General features: G+C 42.4%; 2 protein-coding genes across 6 annotated transcripts in view; one reads left to right on the plus strand and one right to left on the minus strand.

Moving 5' to 3' along the window:
* Positions 1-25,741, minus strand: part of LOC147019276 (inosine-5'-monophosphate dehydrogenase 1-like) — a 315,330-nt gene that overhangs the window by 154,138 nt on the left and 135,451 nt on the right. The gene's annotated exons all lie outside the window — the stretch shown is intronic.
* LOC147019280 (dual specificity tyrosine-phosphorylation-regulated kinase 2-like) overlaps positions 1-25,741 on the plus strand; it is a 58,563-nt gene that overhangs the window by 4,993 nt on the left and 27,829 nt on the right. Inside the window, exons 2-5 of one of the 5 annotated variants that reach the window (XM_085899643.1) lie at positions 1,023-1,085; positions 2,605-2,698; positions 13,133-13,212; positions 16,706-17,605. In XM_085899643.1, the coding sequence (XP_085755769.1) occupies positions 2,668-2,698; positions 13,133-13,212; positions 16,706-17,605 (1,011 nt within the window). In that variant the 5' untranslated portion in view covers positions 1,023-1,085; positions 2,605-2,667. Of the gene's footprint in view, positions 1-1,022; positions 1,086-2,591; positions 2,699-8,023; positions 8,046-13,132; positions 13,213-16,705; positions 17,606-25,741 lie in introns of those variants that run through there. The other 4 variants (XM_085899647.1, XM_085899645.1, XM_085899648.1 and 1 more) reach the window with 4 other exon arrangements.

The following is a 25,741-nucleotide window of genomic DNA, read 5'->3' on the forward strand; positions in this document are numbered from 1 at the left end:
TTGAAGTCAACATAGACCAACGGTCAACAATTTTGGTGAGGTTTCTAAAATCCTCAATTTTCATCCGATTGACTTGAAATTAGAAGAGGATTTATATTTCCGGTTACTGAATTCAACCACCAATTATTTTTGAGGTCAACATAGGTCAAAGGTCTACAACTAAGGTGGTATTTCTAAAATCCTCAATTTTTCATCCGATTGACTTGAAATTTGAAGAGGATTTATATTTGGTCATTGAATTCAACCAGCCAATTATTTTTGAGGTCAACATCAACCAAAAGGTCAACATAGACCAGCGGTTAAAAATTTTAGTGGTACTGTATTTCTAAAATCCTCAATTATCATCCGATTGACTTGAAATTTGAAGAGGATTTATATTTCACGTTGCTGAGTTCAACCACCAATCAATTTTAGGTCAACGTCGACCAAAAGGTCAACATAGGCCAAAGGTCAACAACATAGGCCAAGGTGAGATTTCTAAAATCCTCATTTTTCATCTAATTGGCTTGAAATTTTAAGAGGAGTTGCAAATTTGGTCATTGAATTGAACGATCTATTTATTTTTGAGGTCAAATTTGTTTTATAGATTTTGCAAATATTGTGCTCTGCACAACGTCTTCTTGTTCTGACGAAAATCAAAAAAAATTTCAAGTATATTGGTTGGTCTTGTGCGTTATTCTGTTTGTCATGACAAATATTGAAAATTTTTCATTGTATGTTGGTCTGTGTCGTTTGTTTGTTTGTCTGTGAACAGGATATCGCAAAAAGTTGTGGACGAATTCGGATGAAACTTGGTGGACAGGTTGGGTGGTCTGACAAGGAAGAATTGGCCACGTGTTGCCACAGCCATAATGTTTTTGGTCGGACCACTAAAGAAGGCTCAGTTATTGAGAGGTCGCATGGTCTGTTGGTTTGGCCATCTGCTGTGCACTGCTGCTGTATGCTGCTAAGGCCCTAAGGCCACCTAGGAACTTTGTTGTGCCAGTGCTGAGGGCCCTGACAAACTGACTTTGGGTGAGCAGGCACTATCGGGGTTGAGGGTGGAAGGTGTGGAGGGAGGAGTCATGGACTTCAAAAGGAAGCATGTAAGCATCCTGGCAACTCCCCGCTCCCAATCACATTTGTAAATGCAAATATAGAAAGTCTTACACCCCCATTCAAAATTTTCACCTTTTTTTACCTTATAGCATGGAATTAAATTACATTAAATCAGACTTTCTCCACCTTTATTTACACATCGTAACCCACAACTTCTACAAATTTCATAAAATTAACAAAAAATACAAAACTGGAATATCTTGATTGGATAAGTGTCCACCCCCTTTATAATAGCAATTGTAAATTTGCTCAAGTGTAACCAATTCAATTGTAGTGATTCTGATTATTTCAGATTAAAATCAGCTGTTCCTATAGGTTTCCTCTGCTGGGTAGTGCATTTCACAGCAAAGACTCAACCATGAGCACCAAGGAGCTTTCAAAAGACCTCCATCCGTGATAAAATTGTGGAAAGGCACAGATCAGGGAATGGGTATAAAAATATTTCAATGGCCTTGAATATCTCTCGGAGCACGATCTCGGATCATTAAGAAGTAGAAGGCGTATGGTACCACTAAGACCCTGCCGAGATCAGGTCATCCTTCCAAACCTGATGACCAGGCAAGGAGGAAACTGATTATGGAGGCCACCAAGAGACCAATAACAACTTTGAAAGAGCTACATGCCTTTATGGCAAAGACTGGTCAGTGTGTTTATGTGACAACAATATCCCAAGCATTCCACAAATCTGGCCTGTACGGTAGGGTGGAAAGAAGGAAGCCATTACTCAAAAAAGCCTGCCTTGAGTCCTGTTTGAGGTATGCTAAAAACCACTCCAGGGATTCTGAAACCGTGTGGCAAAAAGTTTTGTGGTCTTACAAAACCAAGATGTAACATTTTGGTTTAAATGCAAAACGTTACGTTTGGTGCAAACCCAACACAGCACATCACCTGTAGGTTTCCTCTGCACCCAAAGAACACCATCCCGACTGTGAAGCATGGGGATGTTTCTCATTAGCAGGAACTGGGGCACTGCCATGATAGAAGGGAAAATGGATGGAGCAAAATACAGAAAAACCAGAGAGAAAAACCTGAGCTTGAACAGTTTTGTACAGAAGAATGGGAAAATATTGCCGAATCAAGGTGCGAATAGTTGGCAGAGACCGTTCCCAACAGACTCGCAGCTGTAATTGCTGCCGAAGGTGCTTCCACCAAGTCTTAACCCAGGGGGATGGACACTTATCCAACCAAGATATTCTAGTTTTGTATTTTTAACTAATTTTCTGATGTTTGTAGAATTTGTATTTCACTTGGAAGTTGTGGGTTACGATGTGTAAATAAAGGTGGAGAAAGTCTGATTTATTGTAAGTTAATTCCAGACTACAAGGTAACAAAAGGTGAAAATTTTGAAAGGGGGTCTAGACTTTCTCAAGGCACTGTATTGTATATCCTTGAAATAATTCTGGTTTAAAGTATTATTAGTTTGTGTGTAATGAGAGCATGTGCAGGAATAGTGGATCGATGCATTAGATGAGGGATGCACTTTCCTTACTGTGTATGGGGGTGTAGATTCGGATGGCGAGTCGTTTGTCCGATAAATGGAGCTGGACCCAATGTTGACTCCCCCTTTGGATGCAGACTCAGGAAAGTCTGAAGGAGAGAGGTGGGGGTCGTGTTGCGGAAATTAAATTATAGTTGCTAAGAATGTACAGATAAGAATAGTTATTTCCCTTTGTTCTTATTGCAGCACAAGAGGTAAAACGAACTGGAATAGGAATATGCACGTGGATTTGCACAATTTGTTATATATTCAGTTCTTCAATATGCCTTTGTGTTTGCTTAATGCCCAGAGTGGTGAGCTTGGGATCCTACGGCCCTGAGTTCAAATCCTGCTTGGCTGTTGAATTAATACTAGGTGGGGTTGACTCTGCCTGTCATCTTTCCGAGGGTCGGGAAATTGAGTGCCAGTTTGCAAATCGTCGGAGTGGCGACCCGTCCAAGATTGTGCCCAATAGCCAAGGAAACTGCTTAGGCAGCACCAACGCTCTGTACACTGTATGGTCCCAATGGAATGGAATGGTTCTCCAATGAGTAACAGCAGAAATATTTTGGTACTCACGAAAAAAAAAAAATGTCAACTTCGAGCGTGCTCGTCTCCTTTCCCCAAGCACCACCTCTAACTTTTAAAACGCCTCTCAGCTTAACATGCATCTCACTCCTCTGTAAGCACTCTCTCAGAACGTCCGCTCAAGACGAGACACTCGCAAACCGCTTTTTTTTTTCTTCTTTTTTTTCGTTCCTGATGATCCTGACCATCCTCCTCTTCCTCCTCCTCCTCAGATCTTTTTTTTTTAATTTTATCTTATAACTTATAAGATAACTTGGAAATGATGTTGTCATTTTAAACTTAATTTTGTGCGCTCAAATTTTGAAATAACAGTGCAGTACTGTATATCATCAGAATTCTCACGGAAGAATCTCTCCGACACTCACTGAGAAATCCCATCAAAACCCTCTGCTGTGCTCGTGCGCTTTTGAGCTTTCGGAGCATCTTTGAAGTCCACGTTTAGTTATTTTCACCGTGCACGAGTACCTGCGTACCAGTTACGTGAACCCCTGATTATGATGCCAGTAATCATGTCGAAAGCATCTCTCAATGTTTGTGACTGAAACTGTTTCTCCCTAACCCCCTGTTAAAATGTTTTTTCCTCTGTAAATCTATCCTTTATGTCCTTTATTACAAGAAAGTGGCCTTGTGGGATGGTCAAGGCACAAGTTTAGACACTGTCGTCTCACCAACACTCAAACCTTCAAGAGGGGCTGAGAAGACTAATGCGAGGCTTTCGCTTGAGCAATGCCTGAATGGCCAATGATCACGGCACGATCCAAGCTCAAAAAAAGGGAGCTCCGAACAGCAAGTACGTGGAGTTGAATCGAACCTGTAGTTGAGTTCGGTCGCGTCTGCGGTGGAGCTCAGAGGAGTGAAGCAGATGTATGGCTGACCGAAGAGGGATGCGGAGTGAGCACCTCCCACCATCACGGCCATCCGTCCCTCTTATATCCAGGCTGCATTCCCTCCAGCATCATGCCAGCTCCAATTCACCTGAGTGACTACAGTCCCTACTACCTCTGGCTGTTCTGGATCCCCCTGTTTGAGTTGCGACACACAAACGGGCCGTGATCAAGTATTCCGTGTTTCGTCATATCTCTCTGGTCTTTCTCTTGTGGTGTGTCTGAGGTCTTAAGATAGCTATATGAGAGCCTACCGTCTATATGAAACCCCAAGGCATGTCGATAATCTTGTTTTTTTTCATGTGATTTCATGATTGGTTTCTTGTTCTCCCCTCTCCATTCTTTAAATACACATTATAAATTCAATGGGTCTCTGAGTGATTCAGACTGCTATGATCACGGAATCCATAGCTGCGTTGACATTAAAATCCTTCGGAGGATATTTGTGTTTTGGGCTCTTAAAGCGTTACTAAATTCACCGCTCGGATTCATCTTGAGTATGACACCGGCGAGGCAAGGTACCCAGGTGAGCCACTCAATCGGCCATGGGTATTCCAGGTTTGCATTTGGTACAGGAGTGAGTAGGCCCTTAATCCAGAGAATGTTATATCAGATATATACATATCGGGTCGAAAGACCTAATCACTCTCTCACCTGTAATTGGAGGGAACAACCAATCTGCTCTCACCTAATCAATTATCCCCAGGTGGCAAGGTTCTTTTTAATTAATCCCACTGCTCTTCTCAAGGCCCTGTCACACCTTGACGTTTTAGCCAGCATATGCCGAAGTATGAAAAATTTGTCTGAAATGCTGGCACACGTCAAATACGTATGGGTAGGTTTTGTATACGTCGTAGTACGCTGACATACGTCGTAGAACGCCGAGCTGTTAGACAAATTTTCCATGCTTGAAATTTTTTGACGTATGCCAGCGTATGACTGACACGTTCCGCATACGCTGGCCATAAGTTGTAGGCACGTTACGCGGTCGTTGACACACGTCGACACACGTTACTTGTAAGTTACTCATAAGTCAAAACACGTCAAGGTAATGTTTAGTGTCAGTGTTCCAGACTCCCTGGTTTTTTGTTTTCTTTTCTTCGGTATGATGGTGATGTTGACACTTCAATTTCTCGTGCGGTTAGTGTCATACGTCGAAAAATTTTCAACATGCTGAAAATTTGTCGACTTACTCGGCGTACTACGACGTATGTCAGCGTGCTATTAACGTATACAAAACTTACCCATAACGTATTCGACGTGTGCCAGCGTATTCGGCAAATTTTTCATACGTCGGCATACGCTGGCTAAAACGTCAAGGTGTGACAGCAGCTTGACACTTCGATGTCTAGTGCGGTTATGATTAGAATCATCGAGCCACAGCCTTTTAATAGGCTACACCACGTGATCGTCGGCGATACGCTGCCGTTGCGCTATGCATAAGTCAGACTATCATCGGGCATAGGTTGTGAACGCCGACAACACACTCAGAATTCGTTGATATAAGTTATCTATACGTTATCGAAACGTTCTGTGTACATTACTAATACGTTATGCACGTCCAACTCATTATGAATACGTCCAAAATTGGAAAAAAAACATCAATAGTTCAGCGTACGCCAGCGTTTTACATACATTTTGATACCTTGCCATACGCTGGCTGAAACGTCAAGGTGTGACAGGGCCCTCACCAAGGAAAGCTGCCTAAAGCTGCGGAGAAAGGTTACACAAGGTAAGCCCTTTGCCCTTTTCAAAACCTACTTGGGTTCCTTTACAGCTCCTGAATTGAAAGTATATACCGAGGGTTGAAATTGAATAAAATGGCTCTCATGTCTTTCAACACCATTAATTATCGATTTGCAGGAAATGGAAATTTTCAGTTACAACATTATGTCTCTCAACCCGCGATGCATACACATCTATGTTACATCACGTGTGTATATACTGTTTCTACTTTCAGTTCACGAGATTAAAAACAAAATAGAATTCAGAAGAAGAAAACAAAGAAACAAAAAATAATGTTAGAAAGAGAAATTGTTGTCATGAATAGAAATGGTCAACAAAACAAAATAAATAAAGCTCGTTTTCAGCTTTGTTGACTTTTTATTATGTTTGCCCTTCTTTAGCTGAGTTAACTCCATACAATGTACTTCACTAAAAATAATAATAGTTTTCTCTTTTAAATGGACATTTATTTAAACAATGACTGTGATCACTATGTCTCTCCGAAAGGACCATTTGGAACCCCCCGCCCTCCCTCCCCAAACCCCATCTACTTTCTGAACAATCCTCTTGAAGAAATCCTTTCATTGAAGCTTCTGGATTTCACTATCTTTCCTGGGAAAGCCACATTTCCAAGCTGGCATCCAAAGCCAATCGCCGACGAGGCATTTTCCGTCGTGCAAGGTCCTTCCTCGGCACACCTGAGCTCCTGAACGCATACAAAGCTTTCGTCCGCAGCCTGATGGAGAACTGCTCTCCCCTCTGGGCTGGTGCTCCTGCCTCCCACCTTTCTCGGCTTCACGCTGTGGAAACCAAGGTATTTAGGATCATTGGCATCTCCCGCGATGAGGCTGAGTCTTTGGGTCTCACACTTTCTCACTTAGGCAGGTCGATGGTCTTTCTGTCTTCCACCGTCTCCTCTCCGGCCTCGCCCCCCCCCTGCTCTGTCTGCGATCTGTCCCCCTAATATTTCCGCAGGGCGCTCAAGGTCCGCCAGCAACCCCCTTCTGGTAAAACAACCAAAATCACGAATCGCTGCTCACCTTCACTCTTTCGTTCCTCTTTTTGCCCACCTTGGAACAAACTCCCTCACTCTCTTCAATCCCATTCTTCCCTCCAGGTCTTCAAAACAGCTGTTCACCACCATCTATCTTCCCCCATCAAAAACCATGATCTTTTGTGCCTCCCTCTCCCATCCCTCTTGTCTCCTGCTCCTCTTGTTGTGTTATATGTTCTGTGTATTCGCTCTCATACGAGCATTGACAATGTGTACAAAAAATAAATAAATAAATAAATAAATAAATCACCTGCATACTCATTCTTGAAACACGAAAACATTTAATTGAAAATCAGAATGAGAAAAGATAACACAGGAACAAGTACACATGCACTGCCAACATCAACCTCTCCCAATTCGTTCCTCATCTTTCAGATGATTGTTCGATCTCTCTTTTCGAAGGACACCAACTCGTCACAAAAAAAAGTCTCTTTGCTCACAGTCTTGTCCGACGGTGCATCTTGGATCCCTCAATTACCTAATGTGTGTGTGCATGCCACATACCTTACTGTTCTGTTATCCACTCCAGGAACCATGGCTAAGCGAGAAGATGATCAAAAAAACACTCTTTTAGTGAAACCATTGTTGAAATCTTGATCGGACGCTAAAGGCAAACAACAGAAAGCCTAATGAGAGCAGAGGGGAGATAAAACCACTGAGATGAAGAACAAAAAAATGATGCGGAATAGAAACGAGGAGGAATTCAGACAAATGTCACGGGGTCAGCACAATGGTGTGGACCCTGCCCACGTCTTCGGTTTGACCGTGTAATTTCGTGCCCGAGATATAAAATTATTATCACTATTGGCACGATTGTTAACGCAAGTCCATTGGAGTTAAAAAAATTTTTTAACCGATGACATCATTTTATGAATTTCACTTCCTAATTGATTATATTTTATAAACATGGGTAATGACCATCCAAAGGTAGAACCAGAAAAATATTTCCATGTATATTTTTTATTATCATGATTCATAAACAAAAACAAATCACTAAAATCAATTGGATACCGTGGGTTTTTTTTTTTTCTGTCTATTTAGTATCATCCATCCCATCCATCAGGACCATACTCCGTACAGAGCGCTGGTGCTGCCGAAGCAGTCTCCTTGGTTATTGGACACAATCCTGGATGGGTCACCACTCCGACACAGGATACCAGCAAGCTGGCACCCATTTTGCCGACCTTGCAAGGATGACAGGCAGAGTCAACCCCACCTGGTATTAATTCAACAGCTGAGTTGGGTTTGAACTCAGGATCATAGGATCCAAAGCCCACCACCTGAACCATTAAGCCAACACCAGTCATATTTAGTATCAGAAACATGTTTAAGATTGTTGCGGTTGTTTTTAAGGTTTATATTGAGTTGTAAGAGAGTTGACGTTAAGGCAAGGGGGTATAAATATGAATACTACAAATATGGTGCGGAGTTGGGGTGGGATGGGGTTTAAAGTTGCGTACATAATATGTATATGGCCTCGTCGTCCTGCTGTCTTTGTGTGCATGGGTGCATCATGTATGTTTTCCAGGCAAAGTGCTGAATCAAAACTTTTAATGTGCGGTTAGTTTGAAGTTGTTTTTGGTGATTTACACGACAGAATCTGTATTATATGGGGAATGTGTGTGGCATCCTTTAGTTGCGATGGGATTGACATCAAATTGAAGCGCTGCTGGTTTGAGTTGTGGCTCCACGATGCATTCACCTCCACCATCCATATATTGTTATTGATGGGTTTTTTTTTTAACCTGCTATTTATAACAAGGTTCAGGGCTCAACGTTAACCTTTTTTTTTACAGCCTGTCCACTGGACTGGTGGGTTTTAGCTTTTACCTGACCCATCAAGCATATGTGAAATTATTTAATTATATAAACCTCTGCCCGAGCCCCACCGGGTAACCTAAATCAGATGTCACACGGACTAGAGAAATGTGAAAATTGACATTTAATAAACTGAACAAAGCCCACTTCCTTCATGAGTGGCTGGGTGGAAGGGGAAGAGGGGGAGTCATGTGGGATGACAACAATATATTAATAAGGATGGCAACATGGCCGAGTTGAGTTCCTTTTCAGATCCATTTGAATTCAAAGTCCTTTTCGCCTAAATTATTGGTTCGTGGGTGCCAGCAGTGACCACTATTTTTGTTGTGTCTGTCTGTCTGTCTGTCTGTTTGTGACACTCTCCAGAGCATAGCTCCATGACGTTTGATGCGATCTTGATGAAACTTGGACACGAGCTAGATATCATGGTCTAGTTGGACACAAGCTAGATATCATGGTCTAGTTGTGTCTTTTCGTATGAGGGGCGTCCCACGCCTCTTCTGGGCAGAGCCACGCCCATTTGAACTTTATTTTTTTTTCTCTTTCTTTTTTTTCTCACAATTTCATTTCCTAGAAGCTGTGCGTAATGTCCATAAGTACAACATATAAAAAAATCCGATTCGATTTGGTCAATTTTGACGGAAGCGATAGGTTTTTACGATAGGGCTTCCTCAAAAGCTTCCACTACCTCAATTGTACCTATCGTGGCATTGTTCAATATAATACCCGCGAACCATCGTCGCCTCTCGACTATTGGTTAGCGGGCACCAGCAGTGACCACTATTTTCGTTGTGTCTGTGTGTCTGTTGGGTGGTCGCTAGACTACCGTTATTCTCAGGTTTTCCGTCTGTTTGTATGTAATGGACAGCTCTGGAGGCCAGAGGAGTCAACCGATTTTGATTAAACTTGGTTGGTAGGTTCATACCATGACCTAGTTGTGTGCAAATGAGAACCGTTGTTATGGACCCATCCGTTGCCTAGCAAAGGACTTTTGAAATTTTCAAAAAAAATCTCAAAAATTAATTTTTTCAAAAATCATGCCACGAGCGACTGTGGGCAGTACATTCAGCCATATTGTCAAAATTTCCAGCCGGATCCTATGAAAACTGTCGGAGAAGATAGACTTTGAATGAACCCTGGTCGAAAACAATAAAAAAAACGAAGTTCGTTATATCTCAGAGACTATGAGTCAGATATACATGAAACTGCTATAATAGGTTCATGGTATGTCGTAGTTATGTGTGAGAAAGAACCGTTGCTATGGACCCCTCTGTTGCCTAGCAACGGCCGAAAAACCTCTAAATGTGGGGGTATTTTAACGAAAAAACAATCTGCAGCATTTACCCTTGAAGCTAGAATCATGAATTTTCTTGTGCTTAATCCTCAGGTCATTCCCCATCGAACGGGCCCATCGTGTCAGGTTCTCTTGGGTAGTCGACTACCCATCTGCCTACCAGCTTGTCTGTGTGTCTGTCTGTCCAGAGCATAACTCCATGGACTTTGATCCGGTCTTGATGAAACTTGATTATGTGTTCGATATCAATGTCTAGTTGTGTTTTCCTGGATGAGGGCATGCTACGCCCATTGTGGGCGGAGCACCTCCCAAAAAATAGCCATTTTAGGGGTAGTCGGATTACAAATCTATCTTCTCATTGGGAATTGACTGAATGGAATGGGTTCTTTGGTATTTGAATAGCAAAATGAATTATCTAAAACTTGTCGTTGTCCGATTTTTCATTTTTGTCCCAAGGTCAAGGTCACAAGGTCAAAAACTTAGAAAATTGCGAATTTTCAGATAAGAATCATACGACCACCCAAACTTTGAGAGCTCGGATGACTATTTTTTATGCATAATCTTGAGGTCATTCCCCACCTAAAGTCTTGAAACCATTTTGCTCTATCTCGAACACCTTGCCCATGGCGCCCCCTTCAAGTTTGTTTTTACGCTGATTTCATCAAAGTATGGATAATCCGAGGAGTGCGAAATGCCATATAGCCTATATGACGTTATATTGTTCCTGGAATGTTCCAGAGGAAGTTTTGCACCAAAGGTCATAATCCTTGACCTTTGACCTTTAAAAACCACAAAGGTCAAATTTTCAAAGTTGTGGGAATCGAGCCGGGTTTTCGACCTTCTTCGATGAACTAACTCCAATAAGCTATAGCACGTATCCTGTTTCCTTATTTTAATGTCCACAACATTGTTTTGTGACCTTTAAAGGTTGTGCAAAGGTCAAATTTTGAAAGTTGTTGAACAAAACCGGGTTTTCGACATTTTGCAGCTAATAACCCGTCACTCGTACCACATCATGTTGATCATTTTTATAACTTGGTCAAAAATTATCACATTGTCTCATCCTTGACTTCTGAAACAATCTACATCGTCAAATACCGCTCGTGAACCATCGTCGCCTCCCGGATTGTTATTATTTGTTGTTGAGCTGAAGGACATGTTTATTTCCCTCGTCTCAATAACTTGTCCTACCGTGCATCTGTGAACTTGTGACCATGTTGTTTTGGCGATGTGATCAATGAATATAGCAGTTTTAATACTGCGAGCACGTGGGGCGATAGTGTGATGATTCTTTGAAGATTTATTCATGGTGGGGTTGGGGGGTGTTGAAAAGAACAATTCCCCATCCTGGACAGTCAGACAATCATGAATGGCAAGCTCTGGATTCAAACTGAAGGTGGACGGACGTTGTGTTTTCACCCGTCTGTCTGTCTGTTTGTGAACAAAATATCTCAAGAAGTTGGGAACGGATTCGGATGAAATTTGGCGGAGAGCTTGGGTATGTGACGAGGACGAAATGATTCGATTTTGGTGAAGATCCGAATCCGGATCCGGATCTGGATCCAATGACTTTTTCAAGTGATTTTTCACCAAAAATCACTTTTTCACCAAAAAATTTTCAATCACTTTTTCAAGTGATTGAGAGATTGGGCCAAAATCGACATATACAGCATGATATCTCAAAAAGTTGTGTATGAATTCGCACAAAACTTGGTGGACGAGTTGGTTAGGTGAAAAGAACAAGCTGATTAAATTTGAGTTCAGGGTCCGAATCCAGATCCGGCCTATCAGCGGGATACAACACGTAAACTCATCAGCCTGGTGGAGGTATGCTCTCTCCCGAGGGCCCTTCGAGTTTCTTGATGCGTCGGATTGTTCTTTAAAATATTTGCTTCATTTATGGAACACACGGACATATAAACACCACGATAACTTCTCGAGTTCACATGTTCTGCTTCATTTGAAATGAAAGATCAAGGCCAGTCTTTGGGCTCGTCGAACTGCATAGTTATGATTGTCAAAATTAAATACAAATTATGTTTTTTTTGCATCCTTTAAAGTAGCAGCTGGCATTGCTTCCTTGTATAAAATGAATCATTCATTTTATAAAGGTTATTACTGTAACTTATCCTCAGGCTTGCATGTAAAGCACCTGCCACGCACAATCCTGGGGTCACGTGGAACAGAAGTTCAAATGACCTTCTCGTGTTATTTCCCGATGTCCTCATGACCTTTTGAGCTGAAGAACCACAAGGAATAGAGGAGGAGGAGGAGGAGGAGGAGGAGGAGGAGATTGGGACCATACTCTGTGCAGAGCGTTATTGCTGCTTAATCAGTCTCCTTGGCTATTAGACACAATCCTGGACGGGTTGCCACTCCGACGCAGGACACCAGCATGCTGGCACTCATTTTGCCGACCTCGGAAGGATGAAAGGCTGAGTTAACCCCTTCACCCGTGCTCCTTGGTTACCTTTTGATGCAGAGTGGAGTGGCATCATCATGTGACCCTGGTGGAACTTGAGAACACCACTCCACCCCCCACCCCCTCCCCAAACCCTCCATCCTTGCAGCTTAAGGGGTGATGGAAGGGTCAGGGAGTAACTTTTGTTTTAACTGAGAAAAATGAACAGACCGTGCAAGCTTCTTTCCAAAGTCGAGGCAAAATCTCCATCTTTTCTGTGGTTATTACAAAATGGCCAGCATACGGGATATGTATTTATTCATATGCAGCTGTTTTGCATGGCATTCGAAGCTGTTAGCTGTTAGCATCTTGGCTGCATCATCTTTCTTGGGGTATAGCTGGGCCGCTGATGCAAAGCCCCTTCTCCCCCCCCTCCCCCCTTACTCAGAAGGATGACAGGCTGAGTCAACCCACCTAGTGTTAATTCAATGTGAAAAATAGGGGTTCAAACTCAAGACCCTAAGATCTTAAGCCCGCCACCTTAACCCTGAGCCAACACCGGGGTTATACAGGATATGAACTGAAGACACTTGAACGTACTTATAAAATTGCTAAATCACATCACAACCCTTACAATATCTACCCCCTACTCGATGCTTGTAATACACTATTACTTTTGCTTCGACTGATCAGTCGTTCCATGTCAAAGTCTGAATATCTAAAAATGGTGACTACTTTTCCATGCTAATGAGGTGATGAGGAGGAAATGTTGATGATGTTTCATCTCTCCTAGGTGAGGAAATGCTGCCTGTATGGCGTCCTCGGGGTGAAGGTGCGCGGCAGGGGGCTTTACCCCAATTGCATACAGGACAGGTAAACTTGGATGGGGTTAGAAGTTGAATATCTTCTGTTGATTGGAGACGAATGCAGAAATGTGGGCACTCAAACCACTTCAATACGATTCTCTTTTGATTATAATGTTTGTGTTGTACGAGGGTAGTTTTCAGTTGTTGTTCTCTTATGTTAGAAAATCGAAAAGTGCATTCATTGTATTTTCAAGATCATTGAAATCTCCCATGACAAAGCTGAGTCTATGGGCCGATCACTTTACCCTCACAGACAGGTCGGTGGTCTCTCTGTCTTGTACCGCCTACCTTCTGGTTTTGCACCCTCTGCTTTTTTCCGTGCTTTGTCCCACAAAATTTCTGCAGGGCACACACGGTCCCACCATCAACCCCCTTTCTGGTGAAACTACCTGAATCCAGGATCACTGCTCACCTCCACTCATTTGTTCCTCTCTTTTTGTTCCCCACCCGTGTAACTGACTTCCACATCTTCTTCAATCTCTTTCTTCCATCCATCTCCTGCCAAATTTCTAGTTTTCCCCTCCTGAGAGTTTGCTTCTGTATCCATCGTGTCTTGTCCACCCTCCGTGCCCTCCCCTTCACCTCATTCCTCCAAGTCTCCCTCAATTTTCTCCCTCAACACTGCTGTTGATATCTCTCTCTCTCTCTCTCTCTCTCTCTCTCTTTCTCTTTCTCTTTCTCTTTCTCTTTCTCTTTCTCTTTCTCTTTCTCTTTCTCTTTCTCTTTCTCTTTCTCTTTCTCTTTCTCTTTCTCTTTCTCTTTCTCTCTTTCTCTTTCTCTTTCTCTTTCTCTTTCTCTTTCTCTTTCTCTTTCTCTTTCTCTTTCTCTTTCTCTTTCTCTTTCTCTTTCTCTTTCTCTTTCTCTTTCTCTTTCTCTTTCTCTTTCTCTTTCTCTCTTTCTCTTTCTCTTTCTCTTTCTCTTTCTCTTTCTCTTTCTCTTTCTCTTTCTCTCTTTCTCTTTCTCTTTTTCTCTTTCTCTTTCTCTTTCTCTTTCTCTTTCTCTTTCTCTCTCTCCTTCCTTTTGTTCTGTTGCATCCTGATCATTTATGTGTTCTCACTCTACCACGAGCCTCAACTTTGTATACAATATATTTTTCTGGAGTACAACCATGCATTGATGTTTCCCCATGTTCAGGATATTCCACGTGAATTATACCATTTAGGTCAAAAACACCATTACCATGAACTTTCAACTTTAATTGTCAGCAGCGTCGACCGAGAGCCACTAGGGTAGCTGTGAAGGCCTATCATTAACTCTGAAACGGTTGGCCAGAGATGCTTCGGTGAAGGCACGGGGCAGCAGTCGTGACGACACTGCCAAAACAGACAAGGCCACCCAATGGCCCAACAAACTGCCAGACGCAACGGGGAGAGGCACACTGATTCTTCAGAAGCGGTCTCTTGTTACTGCGCTCCACATCTCCCCTTTCCAAATGAGGTGGAGTATTAACGGTACCACCAAAATCAACCAATCATCAACCACATAGAGAGCACAGGATATGAGCGTGTCGTTGGGAACTACGGTTCCAGTCGCCTAAATGATAATTCGACCCGTCTTCTAAACGCGTGTTCCTTCTTCAGAAGGAAAAATATCCACCACATTACGTGGATATCCAATGACAGCCACACTAGAAGGAAGACTGATCATATGCTGACGTAGGACCCATCAATGTCATACCAGATATTTAGGGGTGCAGAGTCCCCTGGGAACTCCAACCACCGTTTAGTTGCCAGTGACATCAAAATTCAGGCTTATTCTCGGCCACCAAAGACGTTTGACATTGAATCGCTTCTGCACGACACCAGAATCGCCATCCGCCGCAATATCGCCGGCACTCAGATCTCTCCAAGATGATCCAGAGTCTGCCTGGTCCTCCATAGATCAGCTATTCTCTCTGCTGCCACAGACATAGTCAGTATGCATTGACATCAGAGATGTCCTTGGCTCACCACTGGCACCATGAACGTCCTGGACCTGAAGCATGATGCCCTTCTTCACAACGATTGGTGAGAGCTGCAGAGACTCAAAGGTGTCTTTGAAGCTCAGGCAAAGGAAGATCTTTTTAATTATAAACTGACGGATGATGCTGAAGAAGGGCTCCGACATAGCAACTTGTGTTCAACATGTTGGACAATTAAGCGTGTACATGACACTCAACAACATGGATCCAGCGACACCCCAGTCACAAGGGGTGTCGGCACTCCGTGTAAAACGATGGAAGAAATGCTGGCCTGCTGCCATTGTCACAACAGGCAAAACGCACAGCAAAAGAAGGGTCAAACACTGATTTAATTATTGGTTACACCAAAGGAATATACAGAGAGAGAGAGAGAGAGAGACCGAGACCGAGACCAACCGATACCAATGGGCCTACACCATGGACAAAAAAAAACCCCGGCGTTGGCAGTAATCCCTACTTGGTCACCAAGTTCACACCTGGTGTGATGCCCCTAAGCAGCAGTCAAATGGCAGGCCTTGAAAGGCCGTGGCAGCCCGAGTCAACCCCACCTGGTATTAATTCAGCAGCCAAACAAGATTTAATCTCCGGATGCTGGAATCCCAAGCCCACCACCCTAGCAATGAAGCCAACACCAGGCATTAATTGAACAGGTTCTACAATTAAAATGTCGGCATGAAAATTGAACAGGCCTCGTGTTTCTATGTTCTGAAAGAGAGAGAGAGAGAGGGAGAGAGAATGAGAATATGAGGTGCTTTTTGACAAGAGTATTCATATTAGAGAAATGTCAACTTAGTACTTGCAGTATGATCTGCGTTCGACGACAACCGTACTTTGATTACGTGAGATTGTAGGAGCTCACCTGAACAACAAAGTTAGGACTGAGTTTTCTCTTTTTTTTATTTATTTATTTATTTATTGAGCTGATCGGAGATCACCGACATCGAGGTTATCTGTGCTCTGATACACGTATGGCTCAAACCTTGTCTCGATGATAAAAGTGATAAAAAAAAAAATGACGGTGAACTCAACTTAAACTACTGAATATCTTCTCTGTCAAGACACACCCATGCCTTTAACGCCGATTATGTATTACCGGCCAGGTTCCCTGGGTGTGTTCGACGGTCTGTTTGTTTTGATATGCACACCTGATGTTCCAGCTGGCACACTCCCACAAGGGTATGCAAGGTGTGGTGCAACGATGGCTCAAATGGAAATTAACCAAGCCTGATCAGTTTGTTTGTTTGATGCTTGGCAACTGTTCACACCTGTTAATGGTTAAGCAAAATCGTTTTCTAAAGTGCAGGTTTATGACATTGTGGAATTCTTACGTTGATTGTTGTCGCTGCACTGTGCATTCATGATCGGGGTGGATTTGGCCAACTTGAGAAAAGAGCCATCTATAGTCGTAGGCCTGCTGTCTTTGACAAAAGTCATGGGTGACAGGAGCTCGCAGGCACCTTTGTATTACATTCTGTATATCTTTTTTTGTTGTTGTTGTTGTTGTTGTTGTTGTTGTTGTTTTTATTTCCATCTTTATTAGATGGTGTTTGGCAAGCCTCGTACCAGCAAACCTCAGCCGGGTGGTGCTGTACATCGGACCGGTGCATCAGACGGCACCATTCATGGCAAGCGGGTCGCCCTTGCTCCACGAACCAATGTTCTCCGGGTCCCAGCAGCCGCAGCGAATGGGGGAACAAGGCGGCCTGTGGAAGCAGTGAGGACCTCTACATCTCATAAAACCACTCCACCAGGAGATTCATCAGAATTAGCTTCGAGTAAAGTTCCTTCACTACCAATGACCCCCAATGAGGCGATGGGACATCATATGGCGAGCTTAACCGCCTTTGAACATCACGAGATATTCTCATATCCAGAGATTTACTTCCTTGGTCCTGGTTCAGAGAAGCGACGAGGTGCAGGCACTGGAGTCACAGCTGGCAAGCCCGGTGGTTTTGATGATGCCCACGGTTGTTACATTGTGGTAAGACATGATCATGTGGCATACCGGTATGAGATTCTGAAGGTTATCGGGAAGGGTAGCTTTGGGCAAGTCCTGAAGGTGTTCGACCACAAGGAGCACAGGCAGGTTGCACTAAAGATGGTACGGAATCAAAAGCGGTTTCAATCCCAAGCTGCTGTGGAAATTAAAATCTTGGAACTCTTACGTAAGCAGGATGTCGATGGAACACTCAACATTGTGCACCTGCTGGAAAGCTTCACCTTTCGTGGGCATGTGTGCATGACATTTGAGCTCCTTTACATAAACCTATTTGAGCTAGTTAAAAAACACGACTATCAGGGTTTTGATCTTCTGCTGGTGCGGAAATTCGCACATGCAATCCTGAAATGCCTGGAAGCACTGAGAAAGAGCAGAATCATTCACTGTGACCTCAAGCCTGAAAACGTTCTTCTGAGGCAGCATGGGCATAGTGGAATCAAGGTTTGTTTCTTTTCATTGTGACGTGTGTTTGCATGTGTTTTGTATTGCACAGTCGGAATATTTCCCTTTCTTCGATGCGTCACAGGAAGGTTGCCTTTTTTTAGTAAGGTGTCTTTGATATCTCAGTTCACCTGGTGTGTTTTCGAGCAGAACAAGAGTTGTATGGATTCATGATTGATGATGCCAGACAGTGTAGCAACCCTCACCACCCCCCTCCTTCCACTAGTAAGTCAAATTCCTCAATCAGCCTCTTCACTTTCTCCAGGTAAGGAAGGAATCCTTGTAAATATATATATATATATATATATATATATATATATATATATATATATATATATATATATATATATATATATATATATAGCCTGGTGTTGGCTTAGTGGTTAGGGTGGCGGCTTGGGATCCCAGGGTCCTGAGTTCAAGCCCCGTTGGCTGCTGAATTAACACCAGGAGGTTGACTCAGCCTGTCATCCTTCCGAGGTCGGCGAAATGAGTGCCAGTGTACTGGTCCCGGTGTATGTCCCGGTTAGAATAGGTGTACCATATCCCTGTGCCGTAAGAGGCGACCAGGGTTGTGTCAGGAAGGGCATCCGGCGTAAAACATGTGCCAAATCACTATGCGGATCATACGGATGATCCACTGTGGCGACCCCCCTAAAGGGAGCAGCCGAAAGAAGAAGATATATATATATATACTAGTAAAGGTGCCCGTCTTGGACGGGCGTCACTGGCAACATATGGCAAAAGACAGATAGCATGAATGTATTTTAAACAATATATTATATCATTTTTTTCTTTGATTAATTATCATTCAGGTTTTCCCCTTCGACTGTCCCACAGTCGCTCCACTTCGATGACATTAGCACGTAGTTAAGTGACTACACAACGTGTTCCATTCGTGAGTTGCGGAGGATCCATAGAGCGCATTAAAATTACAGGGCACCCTACTTTAAAGTGCTCCAAAAGGCCGGATCAGTTTCGTCTACATATTCAAATCTTGTAGATTTTAGCTAATTCTGAAACTGTTAACAGCATGTTGATCGGATGGTTCTGTGATTTTCTACGGTCGTAAACAGAAGTACGACTTAAGCCTGTACGCCACTATGCGGAGACCCGAGGACCTAATATTTCACAACAAACTAAAAACTCACAAAATTTGAAGATATTTTACATAAACAATTTATTATAATATCAATTAAATATCATTTTTTATCCATCGATAATATGAATTGTTCTGTACAGCTATAGTTGTCCTCTTGGGATCTGCGCATCCATCCACAATCCATGTTCTAATGAAGTGCAGTAGGAATAATAAAAACAGCACCGTGTGGGAGTGTCGGTAATCTCTCCAAAGCTCCCGGAAAGCCTTAAAATGCATCACGATCGGTTTGATTGTGAACAGATATATGGACGGACGGACATCGAGACCGGTTTTATTAGGTCATCATGAAGGTACCGCTTGATATTACACATTGAAATAGAGATATGAATACTCAAGTGAGTTTATTATATGTCTATGATTGATAGCTTATTGACAGCTCAATGACATGAGCAATTTACTATGGCGTATAGTGATTAATAATAACATACTCTACAAAAGGTTTTACGATCTCATCTTCGTGGTCCTCTAAAAAATGGGAAACATTTTAATTTCTTTTTTGTGCAATAATTCCTCCCATTTTGCAAATGGAGAACATGAACTGTTTAACTACCATAATCATCAAAACGAATTTTGAGGGGCCTCTTCAGGAAGACAATAATATCATCTATATTAATATTTCGGCACGCCCCTTTTTTTGTTCCATCATCAGATTTTCCACCATCAGATTACTATATATGTCAAAGCTTGATTCATTTCATGCAGTAACAAAAATCTGATGGTGGAACAAAGAAAGGGGCGTGCCGAAATATTAATATAGATAATAAGAAGATTTAACTCCCATAATCATTAAAACGAATTTTGAGGGGCCTCTTAAGGAAGACAATAATATCATTACTATATATGTCAAAGCTTGTCTCATTTCATGCAGTAACAAAAATCTGATGGTGGAACAAAGAAAGGGGCGTGCCGAAATATTAATATAGATAATAAGAAGATTTAACTCCCATAATCATTAAAACGAATTTTGAGGGGCCTCTTAAGGAAGACAATAATATCATTACTATATATGTCAAAGCTTGTCTCATTTCATGCAGTAACAAGAATCTGATGGTGGAACAAAGAAAGGGGCGTGCCGAAATATATATATATATATATATATATATATATATATATATATATATATATATATATATATATATATATATATATATATATATATATATATATATATATATATATATATATGTGTGAATGTATTTACGTATAGATGTATATCTTGATTATAATACCAAGCTTGTACACTAAAAACTCGGCTCGCCGTCACACGATCCCTATGAAATTGCTGTGGCACTTAGCGGACATGCCGACAATGTTTGGGAAGTCTTGGCGTTCCATAGTACCACTTGCATTTTGCACAATGCGTATTTTTGTCATTCCACGTGTACGGTCTGTTGTCTGCTACCAGCTATGTTGTACTGCTATCCTGTGTGCACGGGTATCGCTAGTATATGTATATATATATATATATATATATATATATATATATATATATATATATGAATGTTTTTATGTATATATATGTATATATATATGAATGTTTTTACGTATAGATGGATATGTATGTGTATGTATATATATATATATATATATATATATATATATATATATATATATATATATATATATATATATTTATGTATATATATATATATATATATATATATATATATATATATATATATATATGTATATGTATATATGTATATATATATATGTATATATATATATATATATATTTATATATATATATATATATATATATATATATATATGTATATGTATATATGTATATATATATATGTATATATTTATGTATATATATATATATATATATATATATATATATATATTCATGCATATATGTATATATATATATATATATATATATATATTCATGCATATATGTATATATATATATATATATATTCATGCATATATGTATATATATATATATATATATATATATATATATATATATATATATATATATATATATATATATATATATATATATATATATATATATATATATATATCGTAGGGTCTTCCTGCCATGTGTAATCAGGAGCATTTTATTGACATCTTTCTTCATCCGTGGGGTTGAGTCGGAAGAGGAATGGTATGAAGGAAGGTACGGTACCTCCCAAAAGAAGGGCACTGAGCAACACATTTGGTGCAATGATCACCAATTTTCATTGAAGGGACGTGAAGTATCCATTGAGGGAAACCAATCTTTGTGCCTGGCACGGTGACAAGCCTGTTGATTCCATACTATAAAAGATGCAGTTTTGTACAATGAACAAGGCGGTTTGTAAAGTGAGTACAAAGAACGACCAGATACAGTATGTACAACAATGCACTTGTATCGCGTGTGTGTATCTTTTGTGTGATCATGGCCTTGTTATTACCTCCACCACTGAAGGTGAACGGAGGTTATGTTTTCACCCCTGTTTATCTTTCTGTCTGTCTGTGAGCAGGGTATCTCAAAAGGTTGTGGACGAGTTATAACAAAACTTGGTGGGTGAGTTGGCTCGGTGACAAGAACAATCCGATTCGATTTTGGTTCAGGTCTGGATCCAGATCCGGCCGAAATCAATTGGATACTAAAAGTAAACTGTTCGGTCTGATGGAGGTCTGTGCTCTACCGAGTGGTGTTCTCGTTTATCGTTCTGGTCACGGCCTTGTTATTTATCATTCTGCCTGGTTATGGTTCAAAGGGACCTTCTATAATGAGGTAGACCTTAATGGTGATGCAGTGCTGCTATCTACTGCTAAGAGTTCCCAACCATGCACTAAATCATATTAGGACCTGCTGATAGTAGAACACTGCTTTTTTATCTGTTGTCCAAGTTGTGTGGTAAGCAACGTAGTGGTGTGCTCTTTTTCACTCTGCATTTAGTCCCACAAGGAAGACACTGCCACAGTGTTTGTACACCATCACGTGCAGTGATTAGTTTGAAAGGCGTACGTCTTGCGTGCTGAGCGTGTGGATTGGTATACGAGGCCCGTGTCTTATGAAGTCCCATGGTTTCCCTCCACTTCTTTCCCAACTTCCCCATGTTTGAGTGCTTGGAAAAGTGCCCTAATGTGCACACATGTAACTGTTCCCTAAGACACTGATTTTTGTTTTTGTCACTGATGTTATCCTTCCAGGTTTGTGGGAGTGTGCACTTATGGCATATCACCCTTTGGTTGCCGAAACCCAATATTCAGGTTGTGGTGTGTTACGTTATCAGGTGGCATCAGCAAGTTTGCTTTTTCAAACACTCCATCCTCCACTGTGTAAAACAAGTAGCGTAATGACCATTCATACAATTACCAATGAAAAAGTGACCTTGCGTTTGAAAGTATCGAGTGTCATCACTCGAACGGCCCTCCACCTCCTCCTCCTCCTCCTCCTCCTTCATATGCAGCACAAGGCTGCAGGTAGCATCATTGGCTGGGGACACAGGTGTGCCGCTGATTAGTACACCGGTGCTCATTTCACCGACCTCAGAAGGATGACAGGCCGAGTCAACCCCACCTGGTGTTAATTCAACAGCCAACAGGGGTTCAAACTCAGGCCCCTAAGATCCAAAGCCAGCCACCCTAACCACGGAGCCAACACCAGGCTTTATTCAAATGGCCCGATTATGTCTTTACGTGGAGCTTTCAACAGGTGATACCTTTAATATCTACTTCAAGGTAATACAAGGACAGCTTCTCTGTTCTTCAGTTCTGCTGATCCACCAGTGAACAAAACAACCAAAAATAACAATTGCTGGGAAGACAGGTGGCACACAAGCATGCTGTTGGTTCAGATTTTTGTTCACCTTAAGCTATCCTTTTTTTTTTTTTTTCCTTTTTTTTTGAAGATTAAGGCCACGTGACCCAATGTGAGTTGTCATAATGATTAGTATTCAACTGGTGGGGTTGATATATGAATGTATGTTCACGCATCCTTTCCTGGTGCTGCCAGGTTTTGGGTGGTAATGGACTTGGATGCGGCACCCTCTTGAGAGTGCTGCATCCGTTGCGGGTTTTCTGGTCGAATGTCAAATGACCGAGACACCATGATCGTTTAGTTATCTCGTTCCGTCAAGTCGGGGTCGATATGTGGTGACATTCATGATCGGGATTCAGTGACATTCAGCCATTGAGACCCGTCCTTGCCCAGAGGATGGCAGATGTTGGCATGGTAACATGTGAAGTCTGCCTCTTCTTTTTCAGCCTTCAACCATACCCAGCATGGTTGACTTAGCATCATGGTTGATATAACATCGACGTGTACTTAATTTATTTATTTATTTTGTAGTGCAATGATGTGTTGGTCTAACTCGAACACGTGGATCGGTGTGCTCAGTGTTTCTGAACACTTTGTCTCATGATGCTCGCACCCCATGTTTGAATCCCATTGATGAATTAATTCCAAATAACTTTCCAAGATGCCTGACACTGTCGAATCAGTGTATATTTGGGCAAAGGAATACTACACTAGGTGGGTTGCCATTGCCTCACCAGCTGTAGAAGTTGTGGCAGGAATTCAGAATTTGGCCACAGTGCCGGCAACCACCATTTACTCTTTGTGAAAGACGCCGCACGATTTTAAGAGTCCGCCGGCAACCGATGCTCACAGAGAAGACAGCCGGCTTAACACCCCATCAGGCAGATGGCACACCCATAAATGCAACGCCCTGCTTGCGAAGCACCGGCGTGACAGTTTCTAGTGTGGTTGGTGATCAAAACCAGACTGGACTGCTCAAGGGCGAATGCACCACCTGTGCGTCATCCTGTCAGCTCCAATGTCACACATGTTGACAGTTGCCCATTGTTACGAAATGTCCTTGTAATTCACGTAAGAGTTTAATAACACGTTTGTCCTACACATCGTGTATGTTTCGGCTCTCGCACAGAAAAATTAAATTGTGAAATGTGCTGTGGGGGGCTGTGCCCTCGTTGCGATGTTATTTCTTGCTTACCTGTAACTTATCACTGTGTTAGTGTTAAAAAGACTGCAAAGGAAAAAGAGACTCGTTCCAGTCATAATTATACAACTCATTTATTTAGATTGAAATTTAATATTTATATTTGGTGTCAGGCTCGTGAATTTTGGACTAAACGTCGCGAGATCGTTTGACATGGATCACACTGGCATTAGGAGACGGTAGACAAAAACATGTGGGATTCAAACCCGGGGTCCCAGCATCATGGACCGTGTGCTTGCATGGGAACGTCAAACAGGTCAATCTTGAAAAATCCCCGGTCGTTTGTATTATGATTGGCGACTCAAAGTAAATTGGCTGCAGAGTTGCTGGCTTCAGTCGTAACTCCTGGGCGTGCTTTACCTGTGGAGCATGATATTCACCACGAGGTAGACGTCTTTATACTTTTTCATTCTCATCTCCAACTCTGAAGTTTCCGTTGAAAGGAGTGCAAAAAAAAGGAAAGGCATCAAGTGAAACGTACTCATAGCTGCCAGGGAACTGGAATGATTTTCTTTCATAAGCAAGACTTTTTATTAACCCTTTGAACCCTAGCGGCCGGTTTACCACCCACTATTCAAACCTCCATATACCTGAGCAGCCGGTTTACCAGCCACTATTCAAACCTCCATATACCCGAGGGGTCAGTTTACCAGCCACTATTCAAACCTCCATATACCCGAGGGGTCAGTTTACCAGCCGCTATTAAAACCTCCATGTACCCGAGCGGCCGGTTTACCAGCCACTATTCAAACCTCCATGTACCTGAGCGGCCGGTTTACCAGCCACTATTAAAACCTCCATGTACCTGAGCGGCCGGTTTACCAGCCACTATTCAAACCTCCATGTACCTGAGCCGCCAGTTTACCAGCCACTATTCAAACCTCCATGTACCTGAGCGGCCGGTTTACCAGCCACTATTAAAACCTCCATGTACCTGAGCGGCCGGTTTACCAGCCACTATTCAAACCTCCATGTACCTGAGCCGCCAGTTTACCAGCCACTATTAAAACCTCCATGTACCTGAGCGGCCGGTTTACCAGCCACTATTCAAACCTCCATGTACCTGAGCCGCCAGTTTACCAGCCGCTATTAAAACCTCCATATACCTGAGCAGCCAGTTTACCAGCCACTATTCAAACCTCCATATACCCGAGCAGCCGGTTTACCAGCCACTATTCAAACCTCCATGTACCCGAGCGGCCGGTTTACCAGCCACTATTCAAACCTCCATGTACCTGAGCGGCCGGTTTACCAGCCACTATTAAAACCTCCATGTACCTGAGCGGCCGGTTTACCAGCCACTATTCAAACCTCCATGTACCTGAGCCGCCAGTTTACCAGCCACTATTCAAACCTCCATGTACCTGAGCGGCCGGTTTACCAGCCGCTATTAAAACCTCCATATACCTGAGCAGCCGGTTTACCAGCCACTATTCAAACCTCCATATACCTGAGCAGCCGGTTTACCAGCCACTATTCAAACCTCCATGTACCCGAGCGGCCGGTTTACAAGCCACTATTAAAACCTCCATGTACCTGAGCGGCCGGTTTACCAGCCACTATTCAAACCTCCATGTACCTGAGCCGCCAGTTTACCAGCCACTATTCAAACCTCCATGTACCTGAGCGGCCGGTTTACCAGCCGCTATTAAAACCTCCATGTACCCGAGTGGCCGGTTTACCACCCACTATTCAAACCTCCATGTACCCGAGCGGCCGGTTTACCAGCCGCTATTAAAACCTCCATGTACCCGAGCGGCCGGTTTACCACCCACTATTCAAACCTCCATGTACCTGAGCGGCCGGTTTACCAGCCACTATTCAAACCTCCATATACCCGAGCGGCCGGTTTACCAGCCCCTATTCAAACCTCCATATACCTGAGCAGCCAGTTTACCAGCCACTATTCAAACCTCCATGTACCCGAGCGGCCGGTTTACCAGCCACTATTCAAACCTCCATGTACCTGAGCCGCCAGTTTACCAGCCACTATTCAAACCTCCATATACC

This window comes from Eptatretus burgeri, chromosome 10 (genome assembly GCF_056783735.1).
Source record: "Eptatretus burgeri isolate ZD-2024b chromosome 10, Ebu_testis_v1, whole genome shotgun sequence".
Taxonomy (NCBI): domain Eukaryota; kingdom Metazoa; phylum Chordata; class Myxini; order Myxiniformes; family Myxinidae; genus Eptatretus; species Eptatretus burgeri.